Source organism: Hordeum vulgare, chromosome 6H (genome assembly GCF_904849725.1).
Source record: "Hordeum vulgare subsp. vulgare chromosome 6H, MorexV3_pseudomolecules_assembly, whole genome shotgun sequence".
NCBI classification, from domain to species: Eukaryota; Viridiplantae; Streptophyta; class Magnoliopsida; order Poales; family Poaceae; genus Hordeum; species Hordeum vulgare.
In genome coordinates this window covers 51,363,233-51,377,495 of record NC_058523.1, presented here as the reverse complement: position 1 = coordinate 51,377,495, position 14,263 = coordinate 51,363,233, and the positions used below count along the sequence as shown (strand labels likewise).

The 14,263-nt window shown below is 46.1% G+C and overlaps 1 protein-coding gene across 2 annotated transcripts; it reads left to right on the top strand.

Moving 5' to 3' along the window:
* The first annotated feature begins 385 nt into the window (after positions 1-385).
* LOC123402343 (NAC transcription factor NAM-1) lies at positions 386-2,851 on the top strand. Of its 2 annotated transcripts, none has more exons than XM_045096249.1 (3): positions 386-937; positions 1,178-1,509; positions 1,595-2,851. In XM_045096249.1, exons 1-3 carry the CDS (start codon positions 685-687, stop codon positions 2,276-2,278), a joined length of 1,269 nt encoding a protein of 422 aa, XP_044952184.1. In that variant the 5' UTR covers positions 386-684; the 3' UTR covers positions 2,279-2,851. The 2 variants fall into 2 exon arrangements, with proteins under 2 accessions (XP_044952184.1, XP_044952185.1); XM_045096250.1 differs by having other exon boundaries at positions 390-937; positions 1,634-2,851.
* The last annotated feature ends 11,412 nt before the right edge of the window (positions 2,852-14,263 follow it).

The window sequence follows — 14,263 nt, the reverse complement described above, 5'->3', positions numbered from 1 at the left end:
AAAATCCGATGTCATATTTATAGTGCGTTTTTTAGAACCGCCAAATTTACAGTGGAGTCCAAAAGGAAAGCAAGAGATCACGATACTAGGTATCATCCGGCCCACCAGAAGAGTACGCTGAAACAGAGCCCAGCACGGCCCGAGAGAACCGCTGGCCAGGAATGTACGAAGCCGGTGCAAATTAGGCCTTGTGCCGAAGGCGAGCCGCGTTCGGTCCGGAAGGAAGTAGCGGAACACTCTCATCAGAAAAAGAAAAAAACAGAGGCGAGGAGGGAGCGGAACGGGTGGCCGTGGTCGCGCCGTCCGGTGGCGATCTGACACGCGGTACGAGCGGCGGCCGGCGTACGTGTCCAGCGGCGACGGGCCCGCGGCCCCGGGCTGGGCACAACGGAGCCGTATTTCTCCCCTGCTCTCCCTCCCCACGGTTATTTCCTTCACACCTAGCCGCCCCGGAACCGCCCGTACCCAGGATTTCCACCGCAGATCACTCGCTCGCCTCCCCTCCCCTCTCCTCCCCTCCCAACCGTGGCTGTAACAAATCCCAGCCCGTTCCTTCCTCCACACCACACCACACTAGCTGCTAGCTAGAAGCCTTGGCAGTTGAGTTAGGTGCTGTGCCGCTGCGTTTGTTGGTGTGGAAGCTAGCTGCTAGCTAGCCAGGGGAAGAAGAAGAAGATCTGATCGATGAGGTCCATGGGCAGCCCGGACTCATCCTCCGGCTCGGCGCAAAAACCACCGCGGCATCAGCATCAGCATCAGCCGCCGCCTCCGCGGCGGCAGGGCTCGGCGCCGGAGCTCCCTCCCGGCTTCCGGTTCCACCCGACGGACGAGGAGCTGGTCGTGCACTACCTCAAGAAGAAGGCCGCCAAGGCGCCGCTCCCCGTCACCATCATCGCCGAGGTGGACCTCTACAAGTTCGACCCATGGGAGCTCCCCGGTATGTACTACTAGTTAGTACTATGTCTATCCCTATCTCGTCGATCGTGCTTGCTTGCTCTATCAAGCGCCGTAATTTCCCGGTGCAATTAAATAATCGAATCCGTCCACGCATCCATCCATCATGCTTTTTATTATACTGTGCACAAGTATTTTTATATTCTTCCAGTAAGTACAGCGCATGTATGTGATCCTGTCGTCGTGCTTGTTCATGCGCTCGGGCGGGATCATCATCCATCAGAGAAGGCGACCTTCGGGGAGCACGAGTGGTACTTCTTCAGCCCGCGCGACCGCAAGTACGCCAACGGCGCGCGGCCGAACCGGGCGGCGACGTCGGGCTACTGGAAGGCCACCGGCACGGACAAGCCTATCCTGGCCTCGGCCACCGGGTGCGGCCGGGAGAAGGTCGGCGTCAAGAAGGCGCTCGTCTTCTACCGCGGGAAGCCGCCCAGGGGCCTCAAGACCAACTGGATCATGCATGAGTACCGCCTCACCGGAGCCTCTGCTGGCTCCACCACCACCAGCCGGCCGCCGCCGGTGACCGGCGGGAGCAGGGCCCCGGCCTCTCTCAGGGTACGTACTTACACGTGTCCATCGCACGGTCTATCAGTATTTATTTATTAACTACTCTCGAGCTTAATTATGGTATTGTTGATAGTTGATGAAGTTAATTATTGTACGCCGTCTCATCGATCAGTTGGACGACTGGGTGCTGTGCCGCATCTACAAGAAGACCAGCAAGGCCGCGGCCGCGGTCGGAGATGAGCAGAGGAGCATGGAGTGCGAGGACTCCGTGGAGGACGCGGTCACCGCGTACCCGCCCTACGCCACGGCGGGCATGGCCGGCGCAGGTGCGCATGGCAGCAACTACGTTCAACTGCTCCATCATCACGACAGCCACGAGGACAACTTCCAGCTAGACGGCCTGCTCACAGAACACGACGTCGGCCTCTCGGCGGGCGCCGCCTCGCTGGGCCACCTTGCCGCGGCGGCGAGGGCCACCAAACAGTTCCTCGCCCCGTCGTCCTCAACCCCGTTCAACTGGCTCGAGGCGTCAACCGGTGGCAGCATCCTCCCACAGGCAAGGAATTTCCCTGGGTTTAACAGGAGCAGAAACGTCGGCAGTATGTCGCTGTCATCCACGGCCGACGACATGGCTGGCGCGGTGGACGTCAGCGACGGAGGCAATGCGGTGAACGCCATGTATCTCCCCGTGCAAGACGGGACCTACCATCAGCATGTCATCCTCGGAGCTCCGCTGGCGCCAGAGGCCATCGCGGGCGCCGCCACCTCTGGTTTCCAGCATCACGTCCAAATATCCGGCGTGAACTGGAATCCCTGAACGAATGACACCAACGCCACATATGCGCATGCACACATTGCTAGCTAGCCGGCCAGTAGTTGTTGCAGTTAGTGGTAGTCGCATTCAGTGAGCACTGAGTAGTTGCATGCACATCACCCATTGCATGGATATATATGGCTGCATTGCACCCACAGGCACGTACGTGTGCCAACTTGCTAGCCATATACATATATAGCTAGGAATATGTTCGAACTAAAAGAAAAATCAGAACCTAGTAGTATGATATTAGCTTCATATGCATATATATTGTAGCATATATAGTAAATATATATGCAGCTGATGAGAATTAATCCCCAGTCAGATATAATTTCTGGCTGGGTCTCTATTCATCGTGTATATACAGAGCTAGCTAGGCGTGTATGTAAATAAGCAATGCATGGTAATTGCATGCACGCGTATGATGATTGATCTAGATGGACGTACATTGTATAACCTTTTTTTTTGCGACCTAGTATTTCGCAGTGGTTTAGTTATTGTATGTATGATAATGGCCATTGTGGGCCAACCTTTTATATATAGATTGTAATTTATATATAAATATGTTTGAAAATATGTCATTTTCTCCTTAATGCATGTTATTTTTTCGAAGGAAAACATCATCTTGGGTGGTTGTTGTCCAAGCTGTCCACCGAATCGCATCTCTAATCACTATACACTCCTCCAAGCTATATGTCGCCTTGCCGCCACCCGTAAACTAGGAAAAGATATATGCGAGCCGTAAGTACATCCCTGTCCCATCCTTGCATTGAACTTTCTAGATGTCTGTGTTAAACAGGTAACTTAGTTTAGATATGGTAGTTAGGATAACTATCACATTGTTGTAACAACCTTGTAATCTCCTAATTGTGTCCTAGAGCATGTATATAAATATGACCCCAAAGCCATCCATATTGATGCGCCAAACCTATCTTTGTTTATGTAGTTTCACATGGTATCAGGCCTCTCCGCTTAACAGCCTCGATCATAATGGGATCTCCCTCCACCGCCAACTCCTCCTCCTCTGCCATGGGTGCTCTCAGTCTCACCTTACCCTCTCTAGCGGCCTCTTCCATCACTGCTCCCTCTGCTTGTCTCATCACCGTCTGCCTCACCAACACGAACTACCTCATGTGGAAAACACAGATCCTTCCTCCTCTGCGCATTGCCAACGCCGTCGGCTATGTCGACGATACCGTTCAAGCTCCTGATCAGCTCCTTCCTGCTGACGACAAAGGAGTGCAGGCACCCAACCCTGCATATGCTGACTGGTTTCGTCAGGACCAGATCGTCCTCAGCTATCTGATGGCCTCCCTCACGGACGACGTTCTTCAACAGGTGATTTTGTTCAAAACCTCTCGTCAGATCTGGGCACAACTTGAGCAGATGTACTTCTCCCACTCCCACTCTAGTGTTGTCCAGATCAAACTTGAGATGGCTACCTTCCGCAAGGGTAACCTGTCCATGGTTGATTACTTCACCAAGATTCGGATGAATGCCGATCACCTTGCTGCTGTCGGATGCCCTATGCGCGATGAGGACATCATCACCGATGTTGTCGCCGGCCTCGACAGCGACTACGAGCCACTCATCACCGCCGCCGCCACCCGCCTGAACGACATGTCGCTTGCGGAGTTCTACTCCCATGCTATCGCCTTCGAGCGCCGCCGCAAGTACAACGCGTCCCAGCTGCATCAAGCCTCCGACAACTCCTTCGTCAACTACACCGCCCACGACAGGGGTGGCTACCGCGGCAAGTGCCGCGGCAGGGGCATGGCAACCACAACTCCGGCGATCACGACGGCTACGAGGGGCACGACAACAACAACAACAACAACAATCGCGGCGATCGTGCCCACCGCGGTGGTGGTGGTGATGATCACTCCGATGGTGATTACGGCAACAACCGCGGCGACCGTGGTGACAATGCGGGTGGCGATGGTGTCCGCCCCCACTGCCAGCTCTGCTGCAAGTCTGGACATCTTGCGTGGGAATGTCTCCAGCGTTTCAACTTCGCCTTCCAGCCACCGCAATCCAAGATGGCTGCCCTGGCCGCTGCCTCGCCGCCGTCAATACTGGGCGAAGCAGCCTGGTACATGGACACGGGGGCAACCGAACACATTACAGCTGATCTTGATCGCCTCACCACTCGGGAGAAGTACACCGGACGCGACCGCATCCATACAGCTGATGGTTCAGGTTTGCCTATATCTCATCGTGGTAATGCACTTCTTCCTACTCCCTCTGCCACATGAAAACTCCTTAATGTGCTTCATGTCCCTGATGCAGACAAGAATCTTCTCTCAGTCAATCTTCTCATTACTGATAATAATATCTATCTAAAATATTATCCCACCTATTTTCTTATGAAGGATTTGACCACCAAGAGAATTCTTCTCCGAGGCAGATGTGAGAACGGGCTCTATCCTATTCGTCCGTATTCCTTTCGTGCACTCTCCTCGGTCAAACTCACGGCGGAAGATTGGCACTCTCGTCTTGGCCATCCGGCATCTCAAGTAGTTCAACATGTTTTGGCATCAAATAAATTAGCGTCATCAAGTAGGTCTTTGAATAATGTTTGCAATGCATGTCAGCAAGGACAGTCACATCAGCTACCCTTTTCTAGGTCTTCAAGTGTTTCCTCTTTTCCTTTGGAATTAGTCTATTCGGATGTATGGGGACCTCCTAAGAATTCTTCTAGTGGGTTTGAATACTATGTATCATTTATAGATGATTATAGCAAATTCGTTTGGATTTATCTCCTCAAGAAAAAGGGTGATGTCTTTCATGTGTTTCGTGACTTTCTTGTGCATGTTGAATGCCTTCTCTCTCAAATATTATGTGTGTTCAGTCCGACTAGGGCTGTGAATATGAAAAACTTAACAATACCTTTTTCCATGAACTAGGTATTGATCATCATGTCTCTTGTCCACACACACATCAACATAACGGGTCAGCTGAGAGGAAACATCGTCACATCGTTCACATGGGTCTTTCCCTCCTGTCGCATGCTTCTATGCCTTTACGGTATTGGGATCATGCGTTCCTATCAGCATGTTACCTCATAACCGACTACCTAGTCATGTTATCAACAACCTTAGTCCTATGGAGAAATTATTTAATACAAAACCTGATTATGTATCTCTCGGAACCTTTGGTTGTGCTTGCTGGCCCAACTTGCGTCCATACAATGATAACAAACTTGCTTTTCGCTCTCAACAATCTGTGTTCATAGGATACAATATTCGTCATAAGGGATACACATTTCTTCATCTTCCTAGTGCTCGCATCTATATTTCACGCGATGTCGTATTTGATGAGAAAATCTTTCCCTTTGCTCAGTCCCAAACTGCACCTATACCACCCAGGTTTTCTGAACAAGCTGTTCTTTTACTTCCGTTTGACCACATGAAATATGGCATATCTGTTCCAGACTCTAATGTTGATGCAGGATCAAGTTTACCGCAGCAAGACCGCGCTACAGCTGGAGCTGATCCGGGCTCCCAATCCGGCATAGATCAGGCCTCGGATCCTGCACCGGCAGGTGATGACCCACAAGTATAGGGGATCAATCGTAATCCTTTCGATAAGTAAGAGTGTCAAACCCAACGAGGAGCAGAAGGATCTCACAAGTGGATTTCAGCAAGGTAAAATCTGCAAGCACTGAAATTCTCGGTAACAAGTGATTCTGTGGTGAGATGATTCGTAGCAAGCAACAAGTAACAAAAGTAGCAACGGTGCAGCAAAGTGGCCCAATCCCTTTTGTAGCAAGGGACAAGCCTGGACAAAGTCTTATAGGAGGAAAAACGCTCCCGAGGACACACGTGAATTTCTGTCATGCTAGTTTTCATCATGTCCATATGATTCACGTTCGTTACTTTGATAGTTTGATATGTGGGTGGACCGGCACTTGGGTACTGTCCTTACTTGGACAAGCATCCCACTTATGATTAACCCCTCTCGCAAGCATCCGCAACTACGAAAGAAGAATTAAGACAAAGCCTAACCATAACATTAAACTAGTGGATCCAAATCAGCCCCTTACGAAGCAACTCATAAACTAGGGTTTAAGCTTCTGTCACTCTAGCAACCCATCATCTACTTACTACTTCCTAATGCCTTCCTCTAGGCCCAAATAATTGTGAAGTGTTATGTAGTCGACGTTCACATAACACCACTAGAGGAAAAACAACATACAACATATCAAATTACCGAACAAATACTGAATTCACATGACTACTATTAGCATGACTTATCCCATGTCCTCAGGAACAAAAGTAACTACTCACAAAGCATAATCATATTCATGACCAGAGAGGTAATGAGTAGCATCAAGGATCTGAACATAAACTCTTCCACCAAGTAATCCAAGTAGCATCAACTACAAAGAGTAATCAACACTACTAGCAACCTTACAAGTACCAATCGGAGTCGCGAGATGGAGATTGGTTACAAGAAATGAACTAGGGTTTGGAGAGGAGATGGTGCTGATGAAGATGTTGATGGTGACGAGTCCCCTCCGATGAGAGGAGTGTTGGTGATGACGATGGCGACGATTTCCCCCTCCGGGAAGGAAGTTTCCCCGGCAGGATCGTCCTGCCGGAGCTCTAGATTGGTTCTGCTCAAGTTCCGCCTCGTGGCGGTGGCGAAACCACAAAAAATCTCCTCCTCGATTTTTTTTCCTGGACGAAACCCTCCATATAGCAAAAGAGGGGGGCAAGTGGGCCTGCAGGGTGCCCACAAGCCCTCGTGGCGCGGCCTGGGGGGTGGCCGCGCCGTGCAGGCTTGTGGCCACCCCCTGGCGCCCCTCTAGCACTTCTTCGGCCCAGTATTTTTTATAAATCTGGAAAAAAATCCTCGTTGATTTTTATGGCGTTTGGAGTTGCGCAGAATAGGTATCTCAAACTTGCCCCACTTTCAGGCCAAAATTCCAGCTGTCGGCATTCTCCCTCTTCATGTAAACCTTGCAAAATAAGAGAGAAAAGGCATAAAATTGTACCATGAAGTGAAATAACAGCCCAAGAAGCGATAAATATCAACATGAAAACATGATGCAATATGGACGTATCAACTCCCCCAAGCTTAGACCTCGCTTGTCCTCAAGCGAAATCCTAGCTCAATAAATATGTCCACATGTTTAGGGAGAGATGTGTCGACAAAACAAGATACGAACATGCATGCATCATGATAATGCTCAGAACAGCAATACCAACATATAATCTCTCGTGCTAAAGTGATAATTCCTTCACAAAGTAAAGCATGGATCATGAACCTTACCGAGAAGTAACAACCGATAGCCTTTAGCCATTGAAGCAATTGCAATTTATCACAACATCAGAAAGAGTCAAATAAGAGCTTGTAAAGCAAATCCACATACTCAATCATTCTTTCGTTCTCTACAATTGCTACAACTCACGTGGTACTCATGGGATCAAAGTTTCAGCTGGACACAAAGAAAGATAGGGGCTTATAGTTTTGCCTCCCAACTGCTTACCTCAAGGGTAATGTCAACAATAATAATTCATGAATACTTACCTCCAAGTTGACATATGAATATAGATCTTTCCCAAGCATATGACGTTAGCCAAGATAAAGGCGAAATAGGGAATTGGTGAAGATCACCACGACTCTTTCAAGGGCAAAAAGTAAAGGTACAAGATAGACCCTTCGCAGAGGGAAGCAGAGGTTGTCATGCGCTTTTAAGGTTTGGATGCGTGTCCTCTTAGTGCGGAGGAACGTCACTTTATATTGCCCCTACGATAAAGAACTTTATTATGCAGTCTGTCGCTTTTATGTCTTCCTCGTCATAGGTTCGTACAAAGCTTATTTTCCACACACTAATAGATCATACATATTAGAGAGCAATTTTTATTGCTTGCACCGATGACAACTTACTTGAGGGATCTTATTCAATCCATAGGTAGGTATGGTGGACACTCATGGCAAAACTGGTTTGAAGGTTTATGGATGCACAAGTAGTATCTCTACTTAGTGCGGGAGTTTTGGCTATTGTGAGGTGGAAGCAATCATCATATGCTAAGGGATCTCTAATCATATAACATTGTTCGGAGCCAAGCAAACACAATTCAGTATGTTGTCTTCCTTGTCCAACATCTACTTCTAGGCATGCAATAGTTTAGTGAGTGTTCACAATCATAGATGGTGTGAGAGATGATATATTTATATGTGAACCTCTCCTTCTTTATCACTTCCTATTAATTGCAACCATGACCAAGGTCTACGTTTGCCTACCCTCAACAAGTTTCAATCCTCATTCTTTTTATATGTGAAGCCATCACTTTCCATAAGATCATTACATGATCTTTCATGCTTTTGTTCTATTCTCACTCTTTTGACCATGGCAAGAGGCAAAGCCCTTCAACTAAGACATTCTTCATTATATGGCTCACGAGGTCGAATATATCAGGGGTGACACAAAGCAAAACTCAAGACTAAAACACTAAGACTTTTAATCTACTAGAGAAAGAGAAAACTGAAAAGGAAAAGTAAAACAAAGGTAAAGACAAAAGATGTGATGGTGATACGATACCGGGGCAACTCCCCCAAGCTTGGCACAAGCCAAGGGGATTTCCCATACCAATGCTCAGTTGTCTTCCTTTGGTGGTGAAGGAGAGGTGAGCATAAAATTTTGCTCCCTTAGATCATCATTTTCCTCTTCAAGCTTTAACACCCTTTGGCATAATTCCTGCTTACTCTCCTGCAAGAAACGAGAAGGGATAAACAAGGTCTTAGGCTTCTTCCTTGAGTCAGGGAGGCTCGACTTCTTGAACTCCACATGTGTGCGTCCAGGTTGAGGTAGAGGAGCCTCCTCTTCATCGGAACTCGTTTGTTCCTTCCCCTTGGGATCATAATCTTCTTCCTCATCAAAAGTCCAGCCATAAGGATCAAAGTCCCCATAGACCTTGGGGTCAGCAAGGTAATCAGCCACATAGCTCTCCCCCTCTGAATCCTGAGAAGACATCTTGATCTAGATCTACGGCATAATACAGGCTCGAAACAAAAAACAGAAGAAATCTGCGTGATGCAGGGGTCAGACCAAACTGTATATAATGATTTTTTCAGACCAGAAGGAGTACCCCACACGAAAGCAGAGTCTGGGAGGTCCACGAGGTGGCCACAATCCCTCACGGCGCGGCCAGGGGGTGGGCCCACGTCGTGTAGGCTTGTCGCCTCCTCGCGCACTTTCCGGACTACTTCCAATTTTTGTATTTTTTCAAATATTCCAAAACGGAGAAAATTTCCTACTGGAAATTTTTTGGACTATGTTTTCTTACCGAATCACATACCTCTTCGTTTTCGGAGTCTGAAACAGGCTAATAAACATCCCTTAGGTATTCCTCCGGAGTTATGGTATTGATGATATTGCTTTCAACATTTATGGGAGTACCTGAGATATAATGCTTGATTCTCTGCCCATTTACAACTCTCAGACAATTACCTTCCGTGTTGTTGATCTTGATAGCACCGGAATGATATACTTCCTCAACAACATAGGGACCTTCCCATTTAGAGAGAAGCTTGCCTACAAATAATCTTAAATGAGAGTTATATAGCAAGACATAATCACCTACATTGAACTCACGCTTTTGTATCCTCTTATCATGCCACCTCTTAACCTTTTCTTTGTACAACTTGGAATTCTCATATGCCTGAGTTCTCCATTCATCAAGCGAGCTAATGTCAAATAACCTCTTCTCACCGGCAAGTTTGAAATCAAAGTTGAGCTCTTTGATTGCCCAATAAGCTTTATGCTCTAGCTCAAGAGGTAAATGGCATGCTTTACCGTACACCATTTTGTACGGAGATATGACCATGGGATTCTTATAGGCAGTTCTATAAGCCCACAGTGCATCATCGAGCCTCTTAGACCAATTCTTTCTAGACCTATTGACAATCTTTTGCAGAATCAGTTTAATCTCTCTGTTGCTTAGATCTACTTGACCACTGGACCGAGGGTGATAGGGAGACACAATTCTATGGTTGACATCGTACTTAGCAAGCGTTTTACGGAAAGCACCATGAATGAAGTGTGAACCACCGTCGGTCATTAGATATCTAGGGACTCCAAATCTAGGGAAAATAACTTCTTTCAGCATCCTGATAGAGGTGTTGTGATCAACACTACTAGTGGGGATAGCTTCTACCCACTTAGTGACATAATCAACAACAACTAGGATATGAGTATACCCGTTGGATTTTGGAAAAGGTCCCATATAATCAAAGCCCCAAACATCAAATGGTTCAATGACAAGTGAATAGTTTATAGGCATTTCCTGACGTTTGCTAATATTACCTATTCTTTGACATTCTTAACAAGACAAGACAAACTTACGGGCATCCTTGAAGAGAGTTGGCCAATAGAAACCTGATTGCAATACCTTGTGTGCAGTTCTATCTCCCGCATGGTGTCCTCCGTAGGCCTCGGAGTGACACTTCTGTAGGATCTGTCCCTGTTCATGTTCAGGTACACAACGTCTAATAAGACCATCTACTCCTTCCTTATAAAGGTGAGGGTCATCCCAAAAGTAGTGTCTCAAGTCAAAGAAGAATTTCTTCTTTTGCTGGTATGTGAAACTAGGTGGTATATATTTGGCAACGATATAGTTTGCATAATCGGCATACCACGGTGCACTACGTGAAGCATTGATGACATTCAATTGCTCATCGGGAAATCTATCATCAATAGATTGTGGGTCATCAAGAACGTTCTCCAACCTAGAAAATTTATCTGCTACTGGGTTATCAACACCCTTTCTGTCAACAACGTGCAAATCAAATTCTTCTAGCAAGAGAAACCATCCGATAAGTCTAGGTTTAGCGCCCTTCTCTCCATGAGGTACTTAATAGTAGCATGATCAGTGTGAATAGTTGATTACCCACAAGTATAGGGGATCAATCGTAGTCCTTTCAATAAGTAAGAGTGTCGAACCCAACGAGGAGTAGAAGGCTGTGATAAACGGTTTTCAGCAAGGTAATAACTGCAAGCACTAAAAGTAGCGGTAACAAGTGATGGTGTAGTGAGGTGAAACGTAACAAGCGAAAAGTAACAAGTAACAAGTAGTAGAAATGGTGCAGCAAGTGGCCCAATCCCTTTTGCAGCAAGGGACAAGCCTGAACAAAGTCTTATAGGAGAAAAAACGCTCCCGAGGACACACGGGAATTTCTCTCATGCTAGTTTCATCATGTTCATATGATTCGCGTTCGTTACTTTGATAGTTTGATATGTGGGTGGACTGGCGCTTGGGTACTACCCTTACTTGGACAAGCATACCACTTATGATTAACCCCTCTCGCAAGCACCTGCAACTACGAAAGAAGAATTAAGACAACGTCTAACCATAGCATTAAACTAGTGGATCCAAATCAGCCCCTTACGAAGCAATGCATAGACTGGGGTTTAAGCTTCTGTCACTCCAGCAACCCATCATCTACTTACTACTCCCCAATGCCTTCCTCTAGGCCCAAATATGGTGGAGTGTTATGTAGTCGACGTTCACATAACACCACTAGAGGAAAACAACATACATCATATCAAAATACCGAACGAATATCAAATTCACATGACTATTATCAGCATGACTTATCCCATGTCCTCAGGAACAAAAGTAACTACTCACAAAGCATAATCATAATCATGATCAGAGGTGTAATGAATAGCATCAAGGATCTGAACATAAACTCTTCCACCAAGTAATCCAACTAGCATCAACTACAAAGAGTAATCAACACTACAAGCAACCTTACAAGTACCAATTGGAGTCGCGAGACGGCGATTGGTTACAAGAGATGAACTAGGGATTGGAGAGGAGATGGTGCTGATGAAGATGCCTCCCCTCCGATGAGAGGAGTGTTGGTGATGACGATGGCGACGATTTCCCCCTCCGGGAGGGAAGTTTCGCCGGCAGGATCGTCCTGCCGGAGCTCTAGATTGGATCTTCTCAAGTTCTGCCTCGTGGCGGCGGCAAAACCACGAAAAAGCTCCAATTTGATTTTTTTCCTGGAAGAAACCCTTCATATAGCAAAAGATGGGGGCCAGTGGGCCGTCAGGGAGCCCACAAGCTTGCTAGCCGCCACCAGGGGGGTGGCGGTGGCAGGGCTTGTGGCACCCTGGTAGCTCCCCTCTGGTACTTCTTTAGCCCAGTATTTTTTATATAATCCCAAAAAATTCCACGTATATTTTCAGGGCATTTGGAGATGTGCATAATAGTGGACTAAGATTTGCTCCTTTTCCAGTCCAGAATTCCAGCTGCCTGAATTCTCCCTCTTCAAATAAACCTTGCAAAATAAGAGAGAAAAGGCATAAATATGGTACCACAAAGTAATATAACAGCCCATAAAGCAATAAATATCAACATGAAAGCATGATGCAAAATGGACGTATCAACTCCCCAAGCTTAGACCACGCTTGTCCCCAAGCTAAAATCAAGTTCCATAAACATGTACACATGTTGAGGGACGAAGGTGTCGATAAAACATAATACGGACATGAGGGCATCATGATCACACATAGAACATCAATACATCATAAAGATTCTTATGGGAAAGTAACAATTCCTTCACAAAGCAAAGTATGAAGCAAAAACCTTACCGATAAGTAATCAACAACAGTCCAAAGTCATTGAAGCAATTGCAATTTATCATAACATCAGAAAGAGTCAAATAAGAGCTTTTAAGGCAAACCCACATACTCAATCATCTCTGTTGTTTTCCACAATTGTTACAACTCACGTGGTACTCATGGTATCGAAGTTTCAGTTGGACACAGAGAAAGATAGGGGCTTATAGTTTGCCTCCCAACCATTTACCTCAAGGGTAAAGTCAACAATAATAAAGCATAGGTACTCAACTCCAAGTTGATATATGAATATAGATCTTTCCCATGCATGTGACGGTAGCCAAGACAAAGGCAGAAATAGGGAATTGGTGAAGATCACCATGACTCTTACAAGGGCAAAAAGTAAAGGTACAAGATAGGCCCTTCGCAGAGGGAAGCAGAGGTTGTCATGCGCTTTTGAGGTTTGAATGCGTGTCCTCTTAGTGCGGAGGAACGCCACTTTATATTGCCTCCTGTGATAAAGAACTTTATTATGCAGTCTGTCGCTTTTATGTCTTCCTCATCATAGGTTTGTACAAAGCTTATTTTCCACACACTAATAGATCATACATATTAGAGAGCAATTTTTATTGCTTGCACCGATGAGAACTTACTTGAAGGATCTTATTCAATCCATAGGTAGGTATGGTGGACTCTCATGGCAAAACTGGGTTGAAGGTTTAAGGATGCACAAGTAGTATCTCTACTTGGTGCGGGAGTTTTGGCTAATATGAGGTGGAAGCAATCGTCACATGCTAAGGGATCTCTACTCATATAACATTGTTTGGAACCAAGCAAACACAATTCATTATGTTGTCTTCCTTGTCCAACATCTACTCCTAAGCATGTAATAGTTTGGTGAGTGCTCACAGTTGTAAAAAGTGTCTAAGATGATATATTTATATGTGAACCTCTCTTTCCTTATTACTTCTTATTAATTGCAACAATGACTGAGGTCTATGTTGATTTATTCTCAACAAGTTTCAATCATCATACGTGTCATATGTGAAGCTATCACTTCCCATAAGATCATCTCATGATCTTTCATGCTATCATTCTTTTCATACTTTTGATCACGACACAAAGCAAAGCCCTTGACTAAGATACTCTTTATTATAAAGCTCGCGAGCTCGAATACATCGGGGGAGACACAAGGCAAAAGAATCAAACTAAACACTAAAGACTTATTCCTCTAAGAGAAGAAATAAAAACAGAAAAGGAAAGATCTAAAACAAAGGTAAAAGCGAAAGATATAAAGGTGATACGATACCAGGGAAACTCCCCCAAGATTGGCAGAAGCCAAGGGGATTGCCCATACCAATGCTTAGTTGTCTTACTTTGGTGGTGATGGTGGTGGAGTTGTTGCCTTTGAT